We start from the raw sequence: 26,939 nt of genomic DNA, 5'->3' as shown, positions 1-26,939 counted from the left end.
AAGCCAGAAGGGAGTGGCATGATATATTTAAAGTGATGAAAGGGAAGAACCTACAACCAAAATTACTCTACCCGGCAAGGATCTCATTTAGATTTGATGGAGAAATCAAAAGCTTTACAGACAAGCAAAAGCTAAGAGAATTCAGCACCACCAAACCAGCTCTACAACAAATGCTAAAGGAACTTCTCCAGCTGGGAAACACAAGAGAAGAAAATGACGTACAAAAACAAACCCAAAACAATTAAGAAAATGGTCATAGGAACATACATATCGATAATTACCTTAAACGTGAATGGATTAAATGCCCCAACCAAAAGACATAGACTGGCTGAATGGATACAAAAACAAGACCCATATATATGCTGTCTACAAGAGACCCACTTTAGACCTAGGGACACATACAGACTGAAAATGAGGGGATGGAAGAAGATATTCCATGCAAATGGAAATCAAAAGAAAGCTGGAGTAGCTATACTCATATCAGATAAAATAGGCTTTGAAATAAAGAATGTTACAAGAGACAAGGAAGGACACTACATAATGATCAAGGGATCAATCCAAGAAGAAGATATAACAATTATAAATATATATGCACCCAACATAGGAGCACCTCAATACATAAGGCAACTGCTAACAGCTCTAAAAGAGGAAATCGACAGTAACACAATAATAGTGGGGGACTTTAACACCTCACTTACACCAATGGACAGATCATCCAAAATGAAAATAAATAAGGAAACAGAAGTTTTAAATGACACAATAGACCAGATAGATTTAATTGATATATATAGGACATTCCATCCAAAAACCGCAGATTACACGTTCTTCTCAAGTGTGCACGGAACATTCTCCAGGATAGATCACATCTTGGGTCACAAATCAAGCCTCAGTAAATTTAAGAAAATTGAAATCATATCAAGCATCTTTTCTGACCACAACGCTATGAGATTAGAAATCAATTACAGGGAAAAAAACGTAAAAAAGACAAACACATGGAGGCTACACAATACGTTACTAAATAACCAAGAGATCACTGAAGAAATCAAAGAGGAAATCAAAAAATACCTAGAGACAAATGACAATGAAAACACGACGATCCAAAACCTATGGGGTGTAGCAAAAGCAGTTCTAAGAGGGAAGTTTATAGCTATACAAGCCTACCTCAAGAAACAAGAAAAATCTCAAGTAAACAATCTAACCTTACACCTAAAGAAACTAGAGAAAGAAGAACAAACACAACCCAAAGTTAGCAGAAGGAAAGAAATCATAAAGATCAGAGCAGAAATAAATGAAATAGAAACAAAGAAAACAATAGCAAAGATCAATAAAACTAAAAGTTGGTTCTTTGAGAAGATAAACAAAATTGATAAGCCATTAGCCAGACTCATCAAGAAAAAGAGGGAGAGGACTCAAATCAATAAAATCAGAAATGAAAAAGGAGAAGTTACAACAGACACCGCAGAAATACAAAGCATCCTAAAAGACTACTACAAGCAACTTTATGCCAATAAAATGGACAACCTGGAAGAAATGGACAAATTCTTAGAAAGGTATAACCTTCCAAGACTGAACCAGGAAGAAACAGAAAATATGAACAGACCAATCACAAGTAATGAAATTGAAACTGTGATTAAAAATCTTCCAACAAACAAAAGTCCAGGACCAGATGGCTTCACAGGTGAATTCTATCAAACATTTAGAGAAGAGCTAACACCTATCCTTCTCAAACTCTTCCAAAAAATTGCAGAGGAAGGAACACTCCCAAACTCATTCTATGAGGCCACCATCACCCTGATACCAAAACCAGACAAAGACACTACAAAAAAAGAAAATTACAGACCAATATCACTGATGAATATAGATGCAAAAATCCTCAACAAAATACTAGCAAACAGAATCCAACAACACATTAAAAGGATCATACACCACGATCAAGTGGGATTTATCCTAGGGATGCAAGGATTCTTCAATATACGCAACTCAATCAATGTGATACACCATATTAACAAATTGAAGAATAAAAACCATATGATCATCTCAATAGATGCAGAAAAAGCTTTTGACAAAATTCAACACCCATTTATGATAAAAACTCTCCAGAAAGTGGGCATAGAGGGAACCTACCTCAACATAATAAAGGCCATATATGACAAACCCACAGCAAACATCATTCTCAATGGTGAAAAACTGAAAGCATTTCCTCTAAGATCAGGAACGAGACAAGGATGTCCACTCTCACCACTATTATTCAACATAGTTCTGGAAGTCCTAGCCACGGCAATCAGAGAAGAAAAAGAAATAAAAGGAATACAAATTGGAAAAGAAGAAGTAAAACTGTCACTGTTTGCGGATGACATGATACTATACATAGAGAATCCTAAAACTGCCACCAGAAAACTGCTAGAGCTAATTAATGAATATGGTAAAGTTGCAGGATACAAAATTAATGCACAGAAATCTCTTGCATTCCTATACACTAATGATGAAAAATCTGAAAGAGAAATTATGGAAACACTCCCATTTACCATTGCAACAAAAAGAATAAAATACCTAGGAATAAACCTACCTAGGGAGACAAAAGACCTGTATGCAGAAAACTATAAGACACTGATGAAAGAAATTAAAGATGATACCAACAGATGGAGAGATATACCATGTTCTTGGATTGGAAGAATCAACATTGTGAAAATGAGTATACTACCCAAAGCAATCTACAGATTCAATGCAATCCCTATCAAATTACCAATGGCATTTTTTACAGAGCTAGAACAAATCATCTTAAAATTTGTATGGAGACACAAAAGACCCCGAATAGCCAAAGCAGTCTTGAGGGAAAAAAATGGAGCTGGAGGAATCAGACTCCCTGACTTCAGACTATACTACAAAGCTACACTAATCAAGACAATATGGTACTGGCACAAAAACAGAAACATAGATCAATGGAACAAGATAGAAAGCCCAGAGATTAACCCACGCACCTATGGTCAACTAATCTATGACAAAGGAGGCAAAGATATACAATGGAGAAAAGACAGTCTCTTCAATAAGTGGTGCTGGGAAAACTGGACAGCTACATGTAAAAGAATGAAATTAGAATACTCCCTAACACCATACACAAAAATAAACTCAAAATGGATTAGAGACCTAAATATAAGACTGGACACTATAAAACTCTTAGAGGAAAACATAGGAAGAACACTCTTGGACATAAATCACAGCAAGATCTTTTTTGATCCACCTCCTAGAGTAATGGAAATAAAAACAAAAATAAACAAATGGGACCTAATGAAACTTCAAAGCTTTTGCACAGCAAAGGAAACCATAAACGAGACAAAAAGACAACCCTCAGAATGGGAGAAAATATTTGCAAACGAATCAACGGACAAAGGATTAATCTCCAAAATATATAAACAGCTCATTCAGCTCAATATTAAAGAAACAAACACCCCAATCCAAAAATGGGCAGAAGACCTAAATAGACATTTCTCCAAAGAAGACATACAGACGGCCACGAAGGACATGAAAAGATGCTCAACATCACTAATTATTAGAGAAATGCAAATCAAAACTACAATGAGGTATCACCTCACTCCTGTTAGAATGGGCATCATCAGAAAATCTACAAACAACAAATGCTGGAGAGGGTGTGGAGAAAAGGGAACCCTCTTGCACTGTTGGTGGGAATGTAAATTGATACAGCCACTATGGAGAACAATATGGAGGTTCCTTAAAAAACTAAAAATAGAATTACCATATGACCCAGCAATCCCACTACTGGGCACATACCCAGAGAAAACCGTAATTCAAAAAGACACATGCACCCGAATGTTCATTGCAGCACTATTTACAATAGCCAGGTCATGGAAGCAACCTAAATGCCCATCAACAGACGAATGGATAAAGAAGTTGTGGTACATATATACAATGGAATATTACTCAGCCATAAAAAGGAACGAAATTGAGTCATTTGTTGAGAAGTGGATGGATCTAGAGACTGTCATACAGAGTGAAGTAAGTCAGAAAGAGAAAAACAAATATCGTATATTAATGCATGTATGTGGAACCTAGAAAAATGGTACAGATGAGCCGGTTTGCAGGGCAGAAGTTGAGACACAGATGTAGAGAATGGACATATGGACACCAAGGGGGGAAAACTGCGGTGGGGTGGGGATGGTGGTGTGCTGAATTGGGCGATTGGGATTGACATGTATACACTGATGTGTAGAAAATTGATGCCTAATAAGAACCTGCAGTATAAACAAACAAACAAACAAAACAACTAATACTAAACTTTCATTGGGTTATTTGTATGGAAATACGTTAATATATTGTTTCAGACATTAAAAAAAAAAAGAATAAAAAGAAAAAAAAATTTTTTGGAATGTTCTTTTTTAAGAATGGCATCCTATTCTAATTTAGTGGCTCCCCTATCATCTCCTACCCTTCTGAGGATATTGATGAGTGTTTTATCCTGCTCTGAGTACTGCCTTTATTTCTCCAAGTTCCTTTTCCATTTGTTTTTTTTGTGTCTTTGTCTTTCATGTTAAGAGATGTTCGTCAAATGTCCGGAGATCCTTGGATATCCACTCATATTTAACAGTGGGTCCCAAAAAGCCTGTTGGAAGATCCATGAGCAGTAGTAACCTTCATTGTGTGGTGATCAGGTAGGGAACCAGATTTTATGCTGGAAAAGCCCCAAACATGAGTAACTGTAGGTACCTTCTCTTGGGTCTTTCTGTTTCCTCAGAGAGGAATAGTCTAATCTCCGGCTGGGGCTGGGGGCTGGGAGGGGGTAGGTTCTAAGCCTGATGGCTAAGAATTCCAAGGCCTTCTCAGAGTCTCACTGCTTAGTGGGCCCTGTGTTCCATAAGGCACCCCTTACCCCCTTTTTCAGCTGTGGCTAGTGTCCCCAGTTCCAGCACTTCTCTGGTTCACCCTCTCTTTACAGTAAACCTCCCACCTTCCGTGGGGGGTGGAGGAGAAGTGGAAACTTGGTGGCATGGGCTGGAGAAAGGATTTGGAGTCTAATTTCTCCTGTGACACACCTTCAAACAATCCTCTTTTCTTTTTCAGCCATACTCCTGCCATCGGAGGTATCTGGTGTCTCAAATTCCTCAGCCTTTCTTGGGGGTCCACGGCACAACTCCTCACAGACACTTCGCAGAGTAGGGAACACAGAAACCTCATCAGTGTATGAGTGAGAATCGATCAGGCTGTGCTGTGGCAACAAACCACCCCAAATCCCCAAGGCTTAAAACAATAAAGGTTGCTTCCTCTCCCACACTACATGTGCACAGGCGCAGGAGAGAGCCCAGCTCATCACGGTCACTTGGGACCCATACGGACAGAGGCTCTGCCATCCTGTGACACCGCCATCTTAACCTGAGGCTTCAGGGGAAGAAGGTGCTCTGAGCTGCTCCTGCCTAGAAGCAACATCACACTTCACTACTCCCGTTTCACTGGCCTTGTCTTGCTCCTAGGGGACGAGGAGGTGCATTGCAGTCATCACTGGGCTTGAAAGCAGAGGACAACTGGCAATATGGGGGAGGGGCACTAATGTCTACCACAGCCAGTCACCACTATGGTGTTCCAGAATTTTGTTGTTCTCATCTGCAGCTGTTTCCTCTGTCTCCTGGTGATTGCGGCTTTACGTATTTTTATCATTTTACTGTCATTTTAGTGTAGCTTTTTTTTCAAATTTTGTTTTATTTATTTATTTTTAAACAGCAGGTTCTTACTAGTTATGTATTTTATACATATTAGTGTATGTATGTTTAGTGTAGCTTTAAGAGGGAGCAGTGATAAAGACCAATTCAAACTGTACAACACACCACTCCGAGTAGCCAAAACCCTCCCATTACGCTGTGTGCTTGCTCCCATCCATCTTTCTGATTCCACCCCGCCTCTGTTCTCTACTCAGAATGAGTTTGTTGCCTAAAGAGAGACGGGTAGGCTGCAGAACTTTTCAGAACTGGTCACTCATTAACAATACTTTTCAAGAAGGGGGCTGGGTGGTAGTTTTCAAACACATACCTAGAAAAGAGCCTTTACTAGAAGCAAAGCATTTATAAGTACTTTTTTCAGAAAACAATTATATTCACTCACTGCTGAGCATCTAGTCTACGTTCAGTAAGTCCTTGCTAACGAGCAATCCTATTTTCACATTCTGTAGGATTCACTTGCAAACAGATGCCAGTTTCCTCCAAGTATGAGAAAAATGTTAAAGTTCCGAGTGAATTAAAAGTAGTGTTTAGGAGCAGAAACTAACACATCATTGTAAAGCAATTATACTTCAATAAAGATGTTTAAAAAAAAAAAGAAAAAAAAAGTACTGTTTAGGGGCTTCCCTGGTGGCACAGTGGTTGAGAATCTGCCTCAATGCAGGGGACACGGGTTCGAGCCCTGGTCTGGGAAGATCCCACATGCAACTAGGCCCGTGAGCCACAATTACTGAGCCTGCGCGTCTGGAGCCTGTGCTCCGCAACAAGAGAGGCCGTGATAGTGAGAGGCCCGCGCACCGCGATGAAGAGTGGCCCCCACTTGCCGCAACTAGAGAAAGCCCTCGCACAGAAACGAAGACCCAGCACAGCCATAAATAAAATAAATAAAAATAAATAAATAATTTTTTTAAAAAGTAGTATTTAGAGCAGATTTAGCTATCAGCAGATATCTCTGGCAGGTAGTAGTACAGGTGGTTTTTATTTCCATCTATTTGCATCACTGTAGTTTCTGATGTTGCTATTTTGAGAACGCGCTGCTTCTGTAACAAGAATTCCAGGGCCCCTTTTCCAGGCCTGTTGACCAAAACCACAGTGGGAGAGCCCCTTCCATGAAACCACACCTGTGGTTTAGGTCTAGGTCTCTAATTAGCTAGGTCTCTAATCCATAGAGCGAACATGGGGAAAATACCCAGATGATACTTGTCCTTTAAATCAGTGGTTCTTAATTTTTTACATACTCTAGAATCACAGGGAGAATTTACAAAACAAAAACAAACCCAATGAACAAAACCCCAGATCACTGGACCCCATCTTAGGTATTCTGGTTTGGAAAAGAAAGGTAGTAATTAATTTGTATTTTTAACAGGTACCTTCCAGAAAGACTTCAGGCCACATGGCTTTTAATAGTGCTTTTCCATTTTCTACAACAGTATACATGGAATGAGCATTCAGTAAATATTTTGTGATGCTGAGGTAGAAATCCACAGAATGTATGTGTTTCCCCCCATGATCCCATCAAAGAGGTAGCAAATGAAGGTCTTTCCTGTAAATGTGGCAGCATGACAGATGAAATGCAACCCACAAATTCAAATGGCTTAAAGACAACTGGTGGAATATTTTAAAGCACAGGTTTTTGGGTTTGCTTTGTATAACTATTCATAACCCAGAAAGCCCTACTAACCAATTTCTTAGTGTCAAGTTGAATTTCTGACTGGATGGGTTTCTAAAGCATCACTCAATATTCTGGAATCAATTGTACCTCCTGAATGAAACATCTTGCAAGAGGGTTAAGCTGTTTTCCTAGTTCAAATGGATAAAAGCAAGCCCCCAGCCCTAGTGGAGGCTGGGTGATGGGTTCATCGTGAGGCTGCAGGAACCAGGTAGTTAAGCCGGTAGTTTCATGGAGCTGGTGCAGCAGGTGAGAGAGCTGAAGGAAGAAGCCAGCATCTGGACCGAATGCTCCTGCATCTTTTTCTGGGATGGCTTTCCAAGTTTCTAAAAAGGATGTAGAACTCGGCCTCTTGACAGCTCCCTACTTTTAAAAACCTGCTCCATTTCCACTACATTTGCAAAATACTTGCTGCACTCCATCCCTCCAAGCCAGAAGGAACCTGGAGACAGCAGGAGGTCACCGAGAATTCTGCACATGAGGGCACCTATTTTTAACTGTTTGACTTTGAAGCCTGGAAAGCAGAGGGAGACACCAAGCATGCTAAACTAACTGACCCAATGCCGCCCCCTGGCTGGGAGGATGCAGATCCCTTCCCAACCTTGCCTTAAAGGTGCCCGCGATTTAATCAGCTAACAGCCAATGCTGACTTGTTACTAAAAGAGCAGGCGAATGATACCTTTCTGACCTGCATAGCCCTTTACCTATTTAAGTAAAACGAACAAACAGCTTCCAATAATTGTTTCTCACTCCAAAAGATATACCGAGAAATAGGCTGGTGCAATCATAAAATGCAGAATTAAATGAAACGGAATTTAACCTCTTGACCCTTCTTTTACCCCAAGCTCCCATTTTAAATGAAAGTGCTTAAAAATTATTCAAGAGAATGGAAAAGTGAGAGTCAGAGGAGAAAGAGAATCTTTAGAGCCAGGTAGTGGGGGTAAAGGTTAGCCTTCTTGATTTATTTTGAATAGACTGTGACACTCAAGCTTGCTGAGTTATCAAATTTCTTAGGTATTTCAAAAACGGAAAATAAAATGCAGACAGGGCAGCAATAGCTTTCTGTAGCTCTTCACAAGAAAGTATATTTCAGTTCAAAAACATGTCTTTTGTGAGGTGAGGACACTCTGGTACCACCAGAGATGAAAACTAAGCCCTTCCTGAAAGTCACAGTGAAAAAACTGCAGACACCCCCGGAGAGAGCCCAGAAGGATTTCCTCGATTTCCTCCAAAGAGGCCACACTATCCATCCCAAACTTTTAAGGGGTTGCTTTAAGGCAGTGGTTCTCAAATTGTGGTCCTGGGACCAGCAGCATTAACATCACCTGGGAACTTATCAGCGACAACGTTGAGTTTCACCTGAGCCCTGAGATCCTGGAAAACAGCAAAGGGCTCCCCTCCCCTCGTTTTGTGTTCTGGAAATGGCTTAGGCAAAGAACCTACCTTCCCATAAGACTTGAGTAGCTCACAGGTGCCCCCTTGTTTACCTATGACAAGGCCAGACACAGACCCTCCAAATTTACATTCTTTGCCTGACAAATGGTTAGTTGAACTGCTGATTAATCAAGACAAAATGCTTATTAACCAGCCTTTGATTAAGCTCCTCGCCTTCTTCCAGGTCCCTGAACTTTGGCCAGCTTACCACCCCTACTCAACAGCTCCTCCTGGGAATAGGCTGGTGTCAGGTTAAAATACTCTCTCATGGGCAATGCGTTCAAGCCATGCTTCATCCCACTTCCTCACACCTTGTTCTTCCAAGCCTTGTTTACTCCTCCCTCCAAAAGAACCCCCTTTGTGCCTAACTCTAGAGACGCTTGCAGATCTTACAGAGGTTCTGCTACTGCAACAGTCCCCCTTCCCCTGTTACAACAGGACCTTTCCCATTTGCAATAATCCTTTCCAATAAAGTCTCTCCTTAATCCAGACTTGTTTTTCTTGACGTTAGAAATACAAATTCTCAGGCCCCGCCCCATACCTTCTAAGTGGGAAACTAGGGGATGGGAAGCGGTGCGCCTGGAAATCAATTTCTGAACAAGTGCTCCAGGAACAGTTTGAGAACCACTGATTTACGGCAACCTCTCAACACTTAACTCCCTCCCACCTGTGTTTCACTCAGGGGCGCTTAAGCACAAGCTGTTTCTGAGCATCCCCACAGATCGTTTCTCTCATCAAGTCATTTCCCAATGACAAATGAGGCCACCGAGCGCCTGTCTCCCCTCCTGGCCGCGCGTGGAGCTGAGCGGGCCTGAACCCGCACACACTTACATCTCCATCCACCGGCCTCTGGTCCTCACAATCCCTGGTGGGACTAATGTCCTGGCGCATGACCCAGATGGGCTCTTTGGGCTCGTCGGGGGTATAAGGCGAACGTATGGTCCTGGTTTTCACCTCCTCGATGGCCTCCTTGATGTCCTTGATGGCCAGCGAGATGGCATCCCTCTTCTCCTTGCTGTACCGCTGCACCGCCTCGCCGCCAGCCGCCCTCTGCTGCCCCGCCGGCGCCTGCAGCCCGGGGCTGTCCGGGCGGCCCCCGCCCGGGGTGGGGGCGCGCTCCAGGTCCTGCTCGGCTTCAGGCATGTCCTCGGCCGCCTTGTCGAGGCTCTGCGAGCTCATGCTCTGCTTGACCTCGGCCACGATCTGGTCGATGTCCTCTTCCTGCTCGTAGCTGTCCATGCGCGGGTAGGGCGCGAACTCGGCCTCCTTCTCGGGGCTGTCGGACTCGCCGTCAGAGCGCTCGTCGTAGTGGTGCAGCCGCGCGCCCAGGGCCTCCTGGCGGTAGGCGGCCGCCTCGTCTCGCTCCTGCTCGTACAGCCGCAGGCCGTCGCGCGCGTCCAGCTCGGGTGCGTCCCCGATTTCCTCGTACACGTGCTCCTGGAGGCCCCCGTAGTCGGCGTAGGGCTCGGCATAGGGCTCGTCCTCGCCGCGGTGGAAGAGCCGGTGCGTGTAGACGTAGCCCGAGTAGGCAGCGTTCATGGCCTCCTCGTGCTCCAGCGAGTGGAAGTGCAAGTGGTTGGGCAGCGCGCGGCGGTGCGTGGCCTCGGCGTGCTCGGCCTCCGCCTGCTCCGTGTACTCCTCGGCCTCGGGCCGGTACTGCACTGCGTACGCGCTCTCGTCCTCGGGGTCCTGCGCGCGCTCGGCGTCGTAGACGTCGCGCGCCGCGGCGATCACGTCGCCCTCGGCCGTGTCCGTGTGGTTGTGGAAGCCGCTCTCCGTGCTGGCGGAGCGCGCCAGGCACTCCCCGCGCTCCTCCTCCTCCGGCTGCGGCTGTTGCTGGCCGGGCTGGGCGCGGAGGTCCTCGACGGCGCGCCCGCGCGGGGGGCGGCCCGCATAGTGCTGCTGCAGCTCCTCCTCCACCTCCGGGTGCTCCAGGTCGGCCTCCACCGACTCGTTCACCTCCCCGCCTGCCGCCTCGTCCGTCACCTCCACCTCCGCGGCCCCCTCCAAGTGGTTCATGGTGGGCGTCGGGGACGGCTGGGAGAGAGGCTGGACCGGCTCACTGCGCTCTCATTCTGCTCCACCCGGCTGGAAAAACAAAAAGGGGGAGGGGCTATTACGTGGTTCAGACTGTAGTCAGGAGCTGAGTACCAAGATAACCATAAAAACAGCTGTTATTGATCCCATCTGAATCTCGGTCAGTTAAAAAGTGATTGCAAATTTAAGCTCAGTCTGAGAGCACATAGTTCATCATCTTCGTAGCACGTGTCGTAATTTGTAATTACATATCTCCTTGTGTAATTGCTTACTGGCTTTCTCCCTTCTCCACCCCTCAGACTGAGAGCCTCTTGAGCCTTTAGTTCCCCACCACGCTTACTATTCAGGTTCTGTTTCTGATGCATATGAATAGAGAGTACTACCAAATTGAATGAGACAATTGACAACATTTTCCATCCGCTAAGGGATAAATCTAAGTTATACTAGAACCGATTTTTAAAATAAGTTTCAAGGGAAAATAATCTTGGAATGTTTTGAATCCGTTGCTGTCAATACAAATTCGCAGCCATTCTGAGGGAGGCTGTCAACCATCAATGGGTTCTCGTCCTGGCATTGCTGGCTCTGTTGCCTCCGGTTAAGTGGCTCAATTTTCCGGATCTCCACCATGAGACTGGACTCATTTCCTACAGCAGGATGTTAACAGCTATTACCTAGACAAGAAAAGGCTCCGTGGTCAAATAAGTCTGGGAAATGCTGACTTCGAGTTGACTTTTCATTGTGAATATTCAAGGGGAGGAAGATACAGGATGCTGGGTTCACAAACTTATTTGACTGGGAAACACTTTTTTCCTACAGGCCAGTGTTCTGACAAATGCACTTAAAGAAACACAGACTAGCTAATTTCTAATACTCACTTCCCTCATACACCCTGGATCTAAAATTCTTTGATTCTATGAATTAGCATTATAGCTGATATTGGATAACACGCTTATTTCTTTAAAATATGGCTAGGTCTCTTTCCCTATTTTCAGAGGGACTTGCAGCTAGAGAGACAGCTTTGGTTTCAACCTCTCTCAATTCTTCTTATCACAAAATAGCTTTATAGCATAATCTGTGTACAGTGTATGGAAATAAAGGATGTAAAGAACAGCAAAAACAGGCAGGACCCCTATGATTTCAAGACATTTATGGTAAATAGGTTCAACATGTGTAAACTTTTAGGGACTTCCCTGGTGGTCCAGTGGGTAAGACTCCGAGCTCCCAAGGCAGGGGGCCCGGTTTCGATCCCTGGTCGGGGAACTAGATCCCACATGCATGCCACAACTAAGGAGCCCACATGCCGCAACTAAAAAGATCTCGCATGCTGCAACTAAAGACCCCATGTGCTGCAACTAAGACCCGGCATGGCCTAAATAAATAAATATTTTTAAAAAATGTGTAAAGTTTTCTCATAGTGTTCTTTTGGAAAGCTCATCTTACAAATGGACAAAAGTGGGAAGTGAACTCTTTAATGTAATAGCAGAAAGCTCCAGGAGGACCAGGAACATCTGATGGACTCCCTAATGTTTTGATGCATTATATTCTACTCAACTCCCACCACAATGAAAGCAATTTCCTTCAGACACTATGACAGTCCCAGTAGTAAAGGAGGCCATTTTGGAGCTACCACGTTCATCTTAAAGCAGAAGTATCATCTTTCTCCCATTCTCTGATGGATCCACCACTGACTAATACTCACTAGAAAACAATTGTGGTTTAGCAGAGGTGATCAATCCTTATTGCTTCCTTCCTTGATAAGAGTCCCACTTCATACTAATTAGACCTTGTCTTCTTTGAAAAACTGTGGCCTCCTCTCATTTAACCCCTGAGAGCAGTGACTGTGAACTAGGTATAAGAAAGTTTTCCAAGTACGAGTCTCCATTCAGACCAGATGGATGGTTAATGCACTGAACAGAAGAGGCAAATGCTGGTGCTGAGGGCCCCCAGGTTAGGTGGCCTCCAGTGGATCATGCAAAATACAAAACAAATATTCAATTCAATACAACACATAGACAACAACAGTCTATCCAAGTTTCCTTTATAAGGACTCTCTGGAAAAGACAACAGATAAAAACCACACTCATGTACAAATCTAAGTCTGCTGAGCACAAAGAAAGCATTCACAGGGAGGGATACCAAACATGCCAGATACTTCCCTGGGTATTGCTGCCCTGCGGTGTGTCAGCTGTGTGTGGTTAGTGTTAGCAATGCAACAACCACCATCCAAAACACCTGAATAAGCCAAGAATTCATGATAACCATGTGCAGAACTGATCAAAACACTCTTCAGTGAAAATGGCACTTTCCCTTTTCACTTTGATGAAAATCTATCGATATATGCGTCAGAAAGAGATTTGAGTTTATTCTGGGTTAAAATTGTATTTGACCAGCAAATGGTGCCATCTCATTGAGCACTGATCCAAAGGAAATGAGATTTCCATGCATGTCCATACACTGAGTTATGGTAAAGAAAGTTACAAGAAACCACTTCTTTAAGGAAAAATACTGTCAAAATAATGCAGTTTTGGTACAGTGGAGCTTTCTATTCACTGGGGGCATTGTCCTTATACCCCCTCCCCCAGCCTCAGGGGAGTATTCCCACACGCATGGAGTATTTCTATTTCACTCACCACCGTGGTTTCAAGAATATAGTTTGGGTTGTGGTGTTCGCGGCATGTTAATTAATAACAGACATCGATTTGAGGGATTTCTCTAGGACAAAGGCAACTACCAACTTTTAAAGATGGAGCTGACGTTGGTGGTCGGGTCCATCGGTAGCACACGAGAGGACGGTTCCCTGTACCCTGGCAACTTTGGGGGTGATATTTATTTAAAAACCCCACTGAGGCTGTTTTGAAAGAATCCAAGGTTATTGTGGGTATAGAGATTGGTACCACCTTTTTGAAAAGCAATTTGGCAAGATGAATTAAAATCTTAAAAAGGTAATATACCTTTGCCTCGCTAACTCTACTTATAGAAATCTCAAAGGAAAAACTCAGATGTGGACAAAGATGTTTCTCACGGTATTTGCTTAAAAAGTAAAGATTATAAACACTAACTATTAAGCGCTAACATTAAGTACGAATAAGTACAGTGCTAATAAGCGTGTTAGCATCATATTGCAGTTCAGGAAGGTGTGGGGCTTTTCTGGCTGGGTAGCTCCACCTGGAGTTCCCACAGCACTCAATCTCAACCTGCCACAGCTGAACAAGTCATGCCTCGTTATCCTCCCTCCCCATCTCAGCTCCCAAACCTGGCCCCACCTCCTGTATTTCCTGCATGGCTGAAAGGCACCACCAAGTCCCCAGCCCAGGAATCATTACTGAGTTGTCTCTTTCTCTAACCTCCTTCCCCAGACTGAGGACCAAGTCCATTGTCTTTATAACTCTCGCATCATCCTCACTGCCACTACCCTGTCTCGGTCCCTCTCGCCTACAAAATTTCCTTGACTAATTTCTCAGTCCCCTCCAGTCGATCCTCACCTCGCTATGAGCCAACCTGCTCACCTTTCTAGATACAAATCTGAATCCCGTAGCCCTATTTCTCAAACTCTTCAGTGATCTCCCTCCAGTACATAGTACAACTGCTTAGCGAACTGTCTACCAGACATTACTAGGCATTTGCCACATAATGACTCACACTAGCGTACAAAGAGCATACTCTTCTATTGTCTTTAGAGAGATTATTGTCAGCTCTTTTAAAAATGAGGAGATGGAGGCGGGTGGTGTTAGGTGATTGCCTAGGTCACACACCTGCTGGTGGAACTGGTGTCACCCCCCCCACCCCACCCCCACCCCTGTCCCCGCCTCTAGACTCTGGTGCTTGAGTCCTACTCCTGAAAAACAGAGCCCTTGGGCCACATCACTCCTCCAAGCCTCACCTTCACGCTTCACCTCCACCCTGTATTCTAACACCCCAGAGTCCTGACACTGGCCCTAACTGCCTTCCCTATCCTCAGCATATTTTTCACCTAACTTTTCTTTGGTGAATCTGTCTTATCTTCCCCAAAGCAAGTTCATACCTAATGAATGTCTATTACGTGCCAGCCTCCAGGCAATGTTCTGGGCATAGAGGCAGAGCAGTGGCCAAGCCAGACAGGCTGCTCTGTTCTCAGGAAGCCACCATTCTAGCTCATGGGGGTGGAGGGAAAGGAGAGGGGAAGAGACAATAATTATGTTAATACACAAATAAAATAACATCAGGGAACAAAAAGTCTTATGAAGAAAATGAAACAGGGTAATGGCAGAGAAACTGACCGAGGAGAGAGGGCCTCCTACAGTGGCCAGAGGAGGTGATATGGGCACTGAGGTCTGAATGATAAAGAAAGAGGCAGCCAACTGAAGATCTGAGGGCAGGGCCTTGAGGTGAGAAAGGACTTGCTGTGTTCAAAGACAGAAATAATGTTTGTGAACTGAGTAAGGGATGATGTGGTAGGAGATGAGGATGGAAAGTTGGGAAGGGGCTAGCAGGGCAGGGCCTGGTACCTCATGGTAAAGAGTTATTTCAAGTGCACTGGCATGCTACTGGGGGGGTTTAAGCAGGGGAGTAATAAAGCCTGATTAACCTCTCCCATCATCCTCACTGTACCCTTTCTATCTATCTATCTATCTATCTATCTATCTATCTATCTATCTATCATATTATAGCACCTGTCATTCTGAGTAGCAATTCTTTATAAATATGAAGTCCTTGAGAAAAGAGGACATGTCATTTATCTTTGATTCCCCAGTGCCAAGTACAGAGGGAACATAGTAGGTAGTCAGTAAATTTTTAGTGATTAGAAAGAAAATAATTATCCTCCCACTTCCCAATATCAGGGGCCTCCTGGACATTGGCATGCCCAGCCTTTGGAGAACTCATTTCTTCTTTCCACCTTGAATCTTTACTGCCCTCATCTGCCCCTGCAAACTTCTCCACCTTCTTCTGATGCTTCAAGTGCCCAAAGAACTCCAGTGATTCAACCCCTGCCTACATTTGAGGGCGCTGATCCAGTTGGCATTTATTGGATATGTACCAGGCACTGTGCAAGGCAAGGGGATGCAAGTTTCTAAACCATGATCCCAGCCTTCAAGGGCAGACAGCTTTGGCGATTATAATACCTGGTGATGAATGCAAAACAGAAATAGGTTCCAGCTACAAAAAGAAGCTAGAGTTAAAACAACAACTGCATCACCTTTGTGAATCATGTGAGTGCTACTGTTCTTATAGCTTCTGGACTTCATAGCTCGTAAGCATCCTAGGAACTGAGGCCTAGGAGAGGAGTGCCATCATCCAGCCAATGTTCTTGATTATGACCCATGTGCCCCTCAAGGCTGGGAGAGTAGAAGGGAGGAGTTACAGCTGATTGAGGAAAATCCCTCCCCTTCTACAAAAAGGCTGGATGACCTGGAAGACACAGGCAAGAGAGTCTCCTCTGCAGGAGCAGCCACACAACATGAAAAGGAGGTGCTACGGCATCTTGGATGGAGAAGTGAGGGAATCCAGGTTGTGGTGAAGCACAGGTGGCTTTCTGGCTCCTGGTTCTGGAAGGTTCCACAGCTGAGTTGGAAAAAGTGAACAAAGGGAGGGAACTCCACTGCAGTGCACCATTTAGAAACAAAACATTTCATGATTTAGCAATTGAATCCAGGTAGCTCATAATGTTAGCTGAGGCTCCTGTTGGTTTGGCATGAATAGAAGGGGAGGCTATAATTACTTTGGTTGATCTGTCCTTAAGTAGTTGTTAATAACAATTTCCAATAGACTGTTTCTTTTAACACATTCAGAAGTAGTCTTAGAAGGGCCTGACTGAAGACAAAATGAAATGTAAAAAAGAACAAAAAGAATGATACCAGATTATTAACCTGGATAGTATTGTGTGAGTATGGGGAGGGGGTGGGGTAGTAATGCAGGTGTAGGGAAAACACATGAAGGTGGAGAGGAGACAAGTGGGAAAAGAAGAAGAAAATCTGTACTAGCCATTCTCTCCTCTGAGAAAACTAGAATGAACAATATGATTCCATTTATATAAGTTTTTATATTTTTGCATATATTTAAAGTAGTACAACTACCTCCTGTGGACTTAATGAATGTTGCTTGTCTTGCCCTGCTGGAGTTGGAAGGGAAGTCCTATTTCTTGGGACTGCAGCCTATCCTAATCCACCTGCGCACATACTGTTCCAGTCAACATGACGCCTGCCACCAAGCCATTGGAGGGGCCGTCGATGACACTGAGACTATTAATTTCCATAACAAATCTGTGGTTGCCAAACAAGATTATGCCCTGGATGGAGTGGGCATGCAAACGTGCGCGTGCGCGCACACACACACACACACACACACACACACACACACACACAGTCTGCATAGGCTGGGAGATTAATGGTTCTCATTTAAAAAAAGAAAAGCTGACAGAATAGGAATACCCAGGTATTCTTATCTACCTTCCCTAGCCTATAAATGTGTTTCCCTTCCATGAGTTAGATCAATCATAAAACATCTACTAGGGAATCCAAAGGACATCAAGAACCCTACTCAAATCATCAGCTCTTCTAAACACAATGCATCTATTTATAAGAGTAACATATAAAAGACAGAAATAAAAAAGACTAGAGTTTATTAAAGCTTAATCTCCTTTGAATCATTTGGAAATTAAATTTAATGATACTGGGAGCCAAGATGGATACAGAACACACATTTCCCCTTCCCAAAATCATTACCAGTTTAAATAGGCTTACATGGTCAGAAAAAGCCTCCTCACACAGAGTTATCTTGCCTCAGCAAACTATCATTTTGTTTTCCCTGATATCCTTATGCCTGAAATTGTGAAGCATGGCTTGGCAGATAGTATTGGTAATGGTTTCAGAGTGAGTTGAGTACCAGATGTCAACCAGACTGAGGTCTCTGGTTGGAACTCAGGACTGTGTCCTTGACCCTGTCCAGCTTTGATGAAGACATGGGGGCTGGACATCTTGTTTCCCTCTTCAGATCCACTGTGTACCTTCCCCACCCTGCCTGTGCCCTGCGAGGCTGGCCTCTTTGGGCTGCATCAACAGCTCCCTGTTGCTCTGGCTTCTGTTTGGGTTTGGCCAGTGGAAAGCTCTGGTGGATCTGTCCCTTGATCCAGTGATCTGGGTTCTTCACCCGTGGACAGACTGACCCAATGTTGGCTGCCTCACCACCTTGGATACCCTATTTTCTGGATCAAGAATGCCAACGGCTTGTCTGAATGGCCACTTGTTGATCCCTTAGAGATAGTGGACTGCCTGCTGGACTACACTTTTGTCCATAGTGCAGCTGGATTTGCCTTCTAGCACCTGCCCAGCACAGGTTGGTGGGTCCTGGTCCTTCTCAACTAGCCGTGGTAGACTCTTTATTTGCATGTTTCAAGGCCACTGCCATTGCTCAAAACACTTTGGCCACTCCTTTATGGGAACAGCTTTCGAAGTTAATTTATGGGGTTTGAAGTTACCAGCAAATTGTTCTCAATATTCTATTCTCATATTTAGTCATATTTGACTTTTGACTCCAAAGGATTATTCCCTACCTTATTTACAAGAGTTGGCTATAAATGGTGCTTATTAGTTTTCAAATACCAAATTTATCCCTAAGGGATCATCCTGTCATTCACTATCCTTAATGAGGTATTGTAGTAGTGTGGGGACAGATGTGGGTGACATACTGCCTGAATTTGCATCGTGGTTTCATCACTTACTAGCTCTTTGACTCTGAATAATTTAATCACAGAAAATATTCCAATTCTACCATCTCTAAAGTGGGCATAGTAATATTAGGTTGGCCAAAACGTTCGTTCGGGTTTTTTCGTAACATCTTACGAAAAACCCAAACGAACTTTTTGGTCAATCCAATAGTACTTACATCACATGGTTACTGGATGATACAAGTTAATAGATATACTACAAGTTAATATTTTATATATATGTATAAAACTTAGAATCATGTCTGATACGTTTTAAGGGCTATTTAACATTCATTAGTGCATTTTCTGCACACACCATAGTTAGTATTTAACAGATCAATATACTGTTTTTAAAAAGCAAAAGAAGGGCTTCCCTGGTGGCGCAGTGGTTGAGAATCTGCCTGCCAATGCAGGGCACACGGGTTCGAGCCCTGGTCTGGGAAGATCCCACATGCCGTGGAGCAACTGGGCCCGTGAGCCACAACTACTGAGCCTGCGCGACTGGAGCCTGTGCTCCGCAACAAGAGAGGCCGCGATAGTGAGAGACCCGCGCACCGCGATGAAGAGAGTGGCCCCCGCTTGCCACAACTAGAGAAAGCCCTCGCACAGAAACGAAGACCCAACACAGCCAATAAATAAATAAATAAATAATAAAAGTGTTTTTAAAATAAAATAAAATAAAAAGCAAAAAAAAAGGTTAATATAAATGACTAGAGCACATAGTACATTTATTATTACCCTTTCCTAAATAAGGCTATGTAGAGGTGGAAAACAAGCAGTTAAGCTACTTTTAATCCATTTTGAAGTAAGGCTGGGTATAAATAAATCCATCAAATAATCACAAACCCTGTACTATGTGTAGGCCAATAATATATGTGGTGTTTTACATACTGTATTTCTAACCCTCACAACGGTCTCAGTGGAAATTATTATCTCCAACTGCTAATTTTGAAGCAGAAGCTAAGACAGTTTAAATAACTTGTCCAAGGTCACTCAGAGCCAAAAGGAGTGGAAGTGGATCCCTCTGGCTTTCGCTATTCTTTCTATTACATTTCACTGTGCCCAGCAAGTGATGCGATTGATTTTTTAAACAAACATCTAAATTGGTGTAATCCGTTTTAGAATAGTCACCTTGGCAGACTCTATACTTACTTGTTCCAAGGGCACTGTCTTTGCTCAAAATACTTTGGCCACTCCTTTATTGGAACTGATTTCAAAGGTAATTTGAGGTATTTGAAGCTACTAGCAAACCGTTTTCAATATTCTATAGTCATATTTAGTCATATTTGATTTTTGACCTCAAAGGGTGTCATCCAAATTTATCATCCACCTTGTTTACAAGATTTGGCTGAGAATGCTGTTTGATGTTCTCCAAATACCAAATCTATCCCTAAAGGATGAAGATATGCGACAGCCAAGATTATTAAAAAGAGTCTATTCAGGCTCTGAAGTCAATTCCAAAAGAGGACTTTAAATACTGTTTTGGCCAGTGGCCGCATCTTTCACGTATGCTTTTATCCTTGCAGAGTGAACAGAGGGACAGAGGCCATTTGGAAGAATACATTCTTGTGTGATGGCTACAAAATCAGGTTCATTACTTTCATCCACCTTGAAATCTGTATAATTGTGGTTAACACTAAACAGGCAGGAAAATTAATTCATCCACTTGGATTAATTCAGCCACTCCAACCTCAAAGCTCTGATCACAACCCAGCCTTTGATTAAAGAGAAAATTCTGAATTTATGCAGACTACCTTATTGTCTGGCTCTTTGTCTAACACTTTAACAATCAAATCATTCATTTATCATTCTGATTCCAATAAAATACATGAAATAAGCTTAAGGCAATCATGGAAACTCAGAGGGGAAATCTTGTAAATTTATAGAAAATTCAAGGGATATTCTCCGGAAATCAAAGCCGATTAAAAGTCTATCTGAGGACTTCCTGGGTGGCACAGTGGTTAAGAATCCGCCTGCCAATGCAGGGGACACGGGTTAGATCCCTGGTCTGGGAAGATCCCACATGCTGCAGAGCAACTAAGCCCGTGAGCCACAACTGCTGAAGCCCGCGCCTAGAGCCCATGCTCCACAACAAGAGAAGCCTCTGCAATGAGAAGCCCGCACGCCACAACGAAGAGTAGCCCCTGCTCGCTGCAAATAGAGAAAGCCCGCGCACAGCAAGGAAGACCCAACGCAGCCAATAATAAACAAACAAATAAACAAATAAATAAATCTTTTAAAAAAATAAATAAAAGTCTATCTGAATTTCTGTGAAATGCCCCTGGTTTAAAGTCAGACATATCTACAAAATCCATATTTACTGAGGGTTACACAAAATAGATATTTTTTCCCCATTTCAATCCCTTTTTTCATGCCCCTACATAACTTCCTTTCCTCACCCTCCACTACATTTACTATCTCTGTTGCTACACTACATTCAGTTCAGGGGTACTAAATCACCCGTTATAATCAACCTGGACCATTTTCCTGATATTTCTGTTATTATATAGAAAGCCATGCACACACCACACTTTAGTGTTAAAGACAGTAAATTTCTAAAATCAGTTCAGCCATGTTAGTTTTCAGAGGCTCATTACTTCATCCCGCAAAAGGAGATGGAAACGGGGGAAATACCAGGCTAAGGATGAGTTGAAAAGTAATTCATTAGAATGTAGTCCTTCCTTTGAGACCACATCACCTCAAATTTACCGCTACTGTTACTTTTTCAAATTATTTGGCTCATTAGAAAGTCAGTTAACTTGCTTCTCTCTATTCCCTCAAGTTTTCTGTAACTTCCTTTAGCATTTTCCTTCCCCAAATTCACACCAGAATGTCAGCCACAATCCTAATTACAAAGCTTCAGATTAAGTTCCTGTTTCTGACATTCTTTTTATTCACAGATCAAGAAAGCAGCGTCAGATATGCTGGCCACTGTCCTCAAACGTCTTTTCAGTTATGCCTCAAATCTGACATGCAAGATGATTAAAAACAGCTGTATCCCGGAAGGTTCACTCCCTGACAATTCAGCTTCACAACTCCCAAAGAACAAAATTCATTAAGCAACTATTAGGTAGCAACACTGGTGATGACTTGAATTTGAATTTGATGAGCCAGAAATCCCACATTGATTCAAAGCCTCCCTCGACAATCAACTCTCTCAATTTGGCCACATTAGCAAAAAGTTAACAGGGAAAAAAACATATGTGAGGAACGAAGAAAACTACTTTCTCTTAAAAGTGACTCAAGGATAGTCTGGAAACACTCGAGTTCATTGGACATGTTGACTAGAATATAAAGAGGTAGAGTATCGGTAACTCTTTTTCTAGTTAACTAATTTCATTTAGGCCCCAAATACAGGCCAGTGAAATTCAAACACAGTTTTGCTAGGACCCGGAGGCTTTTAGTCACCTCAAGAGAAGATATGAGTTTCTCTAAGGGAAATTATTTTTAATTTGTTTTATTAAAAAATAATGTGGATTTTACTAAAGATCTCATAGGGAAGACCGGAGTGAGAGACTACAGTGTGCATCATACCCATTACCCTCCCAAAACCTCAGCGATTAATTTTTCCCACATCTTGCTTTTCTGTCATCAGCTATAGGGCTTCCCTCTCTCATGAATTTTCCCCTACAGTCCTGAGTCTTCATGGTTCTTGTTCCTTCCTTCTGGATCACCACAGTCCGGTAGAAATATAATGCAAATCAAATATATAATTTAAAAAATTCTAGTAGTAACATAAAAAGAAAGGTAAAGAAAGTACAATTAATTTTAATAATATATTTTATTTTACTTAATATACCCAAAATATGATCATTTCAACATATGTCCGATATAAACAATTATTACTGAGACAGTCTGCATTCTTTTTTCCCTACTAAGTCATCAAAATCCAATGTGAATTTTACACTTACAGATATCTCAGTTAGGACTAGCCGCATTTGAAGTGCTCAATAGCCACATGTGGCCACCATACTGGACAGTGCAATTCTAGATCTTCCTTTTGGGCTTCCTAAACTCTCTCCTTTTCTTCTGCAGAACAATTTAGCTGTGTTCAAGCTCTTCCAAAAGCATGTAACGTCACCCTCCTCCATCACCCTTTTCAACAAACAAAAGACCCTCCAATTATCAGCATTTTCCCTCCAAATAACAGGAGATTATGAACAAATAAGTGAATGAGTGAAAAGCCTGATTGTTGCTGTGACCTAGAGCCAGAAGTCCCATACTGTCTGTTCTTCGGTCTCTCAAAGGGACTGGTCCCATATTCTTCCCTCCCCCAGTTTTCACTGCTGTCCTTTAATCTCAGATCTCTTTGGACGCTGAGGCCAGTGTTGCTGTACTGCTCCTTTCCCCTCTCGATCACTCCCAGCCTCACCCTCCCTTTCCCCTTGTGTCCCCCTCACTGATAACCCTCAGGCTCATGGCCACAGCACCCAGGAATCCGTGCTAACCTGTGCACCTGTGCTAACCCACAGCACCCATGCTGTAGAGAACAACAGAAGTTGTGCAAAGATTCCTCAAGCAGGCAGTGAGGCTCTGGGAAAGCCAGGTAAATAAGAACAGAGGGAGCCCTTTTCTCTCATCTGGAGGAGTGGGAAGAGGAAAGAGAACCCCAGGTACTGGGGAATCAAGCTAGAGGCAGTAGAGCATAGCAGTTAAGAACACATGCTAAGTCACACTGCCTACGTTCAAATTCAGTTCCAACACTCACTAGATATGTGACTGTGGGCAAGTCACTTAACCTTACGTGTCTCAGTTTCCTCTTCCCTAAATGGGGGTAATAATAGCACCTACCTCATAGTGTTACAAGCCAAATAAATGTGTTAATGTAGCACTAAGAACAAGGATAAAAAATATACTTGTTGACCCACAGAATGTACAACACCAAAACTGAACCCTAATGTGAACTGCAGACTTTGGGTGATAATGACGTTCAATGTACGTTCATCAGCTGTAATAAACGTACCACTCTGGTGCAGGATGTTGTTAATGGGAGAGACTATGCATGTGTGGGAGAGGAGGCACATGGCAACTCTCTGTACTTTCCACTTAATTTTTCTGTGAACCTAAAACTGCTCTAAAAAATAAAGTATATGAAAAGAATTCCATTATTTAAATATTTATGTAATTATGTATTTAAAATATAATTTATATATAAATATGTATAATTTATGTTTGTATAATTTATATATGTTTATATGTATATATAATTTATATATGCATATATATATTTAAAATATACTTTATATTATACATGTGATATATAATATATTATATAAGTAAAAATATAGATATATAATTAAATATATATGTGACTACTGTATATAAATAATATAAATATATAAAATATTTAAATATATATATATAAATATTATATAAGAATATATAACGACACACATATATATCAATACATATTTTATTACTTAAAATATGCAAGCAAGGCTGCTCCACTTGAACAAAACTACCCCACTAGCCCTCACTGACGCTTAAGTGACATTGTGGTTGGCCACAACCCTGCCACTGCCCTATCACTGTCCCAAATCTAAGACCCAGTGAACCCAGGTGTGGGTAGCAGGAGCCTGACTGGCACAGAGAGCCACCTCCTGGCCACCTGGCTCAAAGGCTCCCCTGGGATCTGTGTGTAACTGCTCTTTCTGGAGCCTCCTACAAGCCGGTGCCCACACCCTGGGCTCCGGGCTCACAAAGTGCCTGCTCAGACACTGGAAGCGCTCGGCTCACATCTGCCCTGTGACTTCCCAGCACGCAGCAGCCAAGCCTCACTCCTCCAGCTCGCGCCCTGGTCAGCTGTCCTGCTCGCCCACCTCACAGCAGCCGGCGTCAGCCTACAATACCAGACCTTCTCACGCCCATGCAGCTCCAACTCAGGAAAATCATACCTATGAGCACCAAGCCGTGTACTGCCCTTGATTTGCGACCGTAAGTTCTTACCACCTTTCCTCATCTATAAAATGGGTCAACGAAGGGCAATTTGAAAGTATCTATCAAAATTACCGCTCTGAGGAATTTATGTATGTATTCATACACAAGTGTGTGAAATGACTTACGTACAACTCTACTTAAATTACTAAAGCATGGTTTGCGCTCACAAAAGACTAGAAACAAATAAAACTGATAAAATAAATTATAGATAGATTTCTATAGAACATAGGGTGATTTTTATGTACAGAGAGAAGAAAGAACTCTCTGATATATTAAATTAAAGCAAGGTCAGAACAGTGTATAATGAATATTGTTATATATGTAGAAGAGGAGGGAAAAGAATACATATGTGTGAAATTCTCTGAAATGACAAACAACTAATACAAGTACTTATTTCTTTTGGGGGGGTGGGAGGATGAGGAGTGAGAGCTGGGCAGATGGGGGACTTTTCAACACATGCATTTTTGTACTTTTTAATGTTTGAACCATGAACTTATTTTTAAAAAAACCCTAAATATGTAATGAAAATAATAACCTATTCTGCTTACCTTGTGGGGATGGTGACTGCTTTATGAACTGTTAAGTGCCTGGGAAAATTTATCACCCTTTTTGTTGAGGAGGGCTTTGCGGTGGGGCTGATGAGCTGAATCCCCATAAAAGCTTTCTCTTCTGCTACTGATGGAGATTTCTCATCATGAGTCAGATTCCTTGCTACCACACTGTTTCTCAACCTCTGTTTTCCTTTTGAGTCTCACTATTCAAGTTTGACGTCTCTGTGACAGATTGCAGGGGTGGGTGTGGTGAAAAGGACTTTAAGAGTTGCTGTACTTATGTGGGAATTTCTAGTCCAGGCTGTGGTCACTCTGACAGCACTCCAGAAACTCAATATGATCAGTTCACTGATGGAGAGAATTATAAAGTAATAAAAATTTAGAACAGAAAGGGTTGGCAAAGCCCAACAAGTCCCTTATTTTACAGATAAGGATACCAAGGAGTGGAGAGGTTACATTACCAGTTCAAAGTCACACACGTGTTATTGAAGCTGCTACCAGGGAGCATTATGTTGCCCGGTCTCTTTCCACACCTCCTTCCACTGTCCCATTATAACACCGATTTATTAATTTACAAAGAGGACATACTATCCAATTACAAGAGACAGATCTACTAAGTGAAAGGAAATGATTATAAACAGGTGCTTGGTTAAATGATATCAGAGCAAGGGAAAGGAATTAATATTCAAACAACTCAGAGCAAATCTGATCAACACACCATCCTTTCTATCTGCAGGGCCCTTGACTTTGCAGTGTCCGGAACCCACATGCCCTTCTGAGGAGGTGCAAGGGGTACATGCCATTTATACATAACTATGTGGATACAGAGTGTGGCAGAAATGGTTTGTTGCCCACCAAAAATTTGAGCTCACCCTTCATGACATAGAACTGTCACCAAGACAGTCACTAGAACTGTCACTACATTTACAAGCCCTCTTGACATCTAGATGGGGCCATGACTAGTTCTCTCCAAGGGAATGAAAATGGAAGTGAGGATGTCCTTTGGGGGCCAGGTCATTTAGGAAGTGAGTTTGCCTCTTCCATGCTCTCCTTCCTCATTCATGCTACATGCAAAAGAGTCCTAGACCTGCAGGGTATCACAAGAAGGATAGAAGAAGTGGCCTGGATCACAGGAAGAAAGTGGCCTGGATCCCTGAATTGGAGGAAAACTGCCTACTGATCAGAAATAGCCTTCATGGGACTGCAATTGTTAGCAAATTAACTTTTAATGTGTTATGACAATAAAATTTTGGAGCTTGTTTATGTTATTCTAATCTGTGCACAGGGACATTTCAGTGAGACCTCAAAAGAAGTCATTACCTCTCAGCTTTAAAAAAGAATCATTGAGGGACTTCCCTAGTGGCGCAGAGGTTAAGACTCTGCACTCCCAATGCAGGGGACCCAGGCTCGACCCCTGGGCAGGGAGGGAACTAGATCCCACATGCATGCCACACTAAGAGTTCACATGCTGCAACTAAGGAGGCTGCCTGCTGCAACTAAGACCCGGCGCAACCTAGTAAATAAATAAATATTTTAAAAAAAATGAATCATTGAGTAACAAGAGGAAAAAAATATCCTGTTACTATTTTTAGTTCTTCTAAGGCTTACCTCCTTAATTCTACAAAATATATCACAATTTACTGACTTAATAATTTAGACAAAATCTATTGACTTCCTGTTATGAAAGATGATGAAAGATGAGAATTTATTTCACTTAAACTCTCCTTTTCTTGCTGTCTTCCAATGTTTAATAATTATATTTTTATTGGTTACATTTATAGATTTAAATACCACCTTTTAAAAAAAGAAAGACTATTTTTAGAGCAGTTTTAGCTTTACAACAAAATTGAGAGGGAGGTACAGAGATTTCCCATCTACTCCCTACCTCCACACATTCATAGCCTCCCCCATTA

The 26,939-nt window shown here is 42.5% G+C and overlaps 1 protein-coding gene across 1 annotated transcript in view; it reads right to left on the bottom strand.

Moving 5' to 3' along the window:
• APBA1 (amyloid beta precursor protein binding family A member 1) overlaps positions 1-26,939 on the bottom strand; it is a 229,129-nt gene that overhangs the window by 68,149 nt on the left and 134,041 nt on the right. Inside the window, exon 2 of the mRNA XM_068552336.1 lies at positions 9,655-10,911. Within this exon, the coding sequence (XP_068408437.1) occupies positions 9,655-10,842 (1,188 nt within the window). The 5' untranslated portion in view covers positions 10,843-10,911. The remainder of the gene's footprint in view (positions 1-9,654; positions 10,912-26,939) is intronic.

This window comes from Eschrichtius robustus, chromosome 10, assembly GCF_028021215.1.
Source record: "Eschrichtius robustus isolate mEscRob2 chromosome 10, mEscRob2.pri, whole genome shotgun sequence".
Lineage (NCBI taxonomy): Eukaryota > Metazoa > Chordata > Mammalia > Artiodactyla > Eschrichtiidae > Eschrichtius > Eschrichtius robustus.
This window is presented reverse-complemented; position numbering and strand designations above follow the sequence as displayed.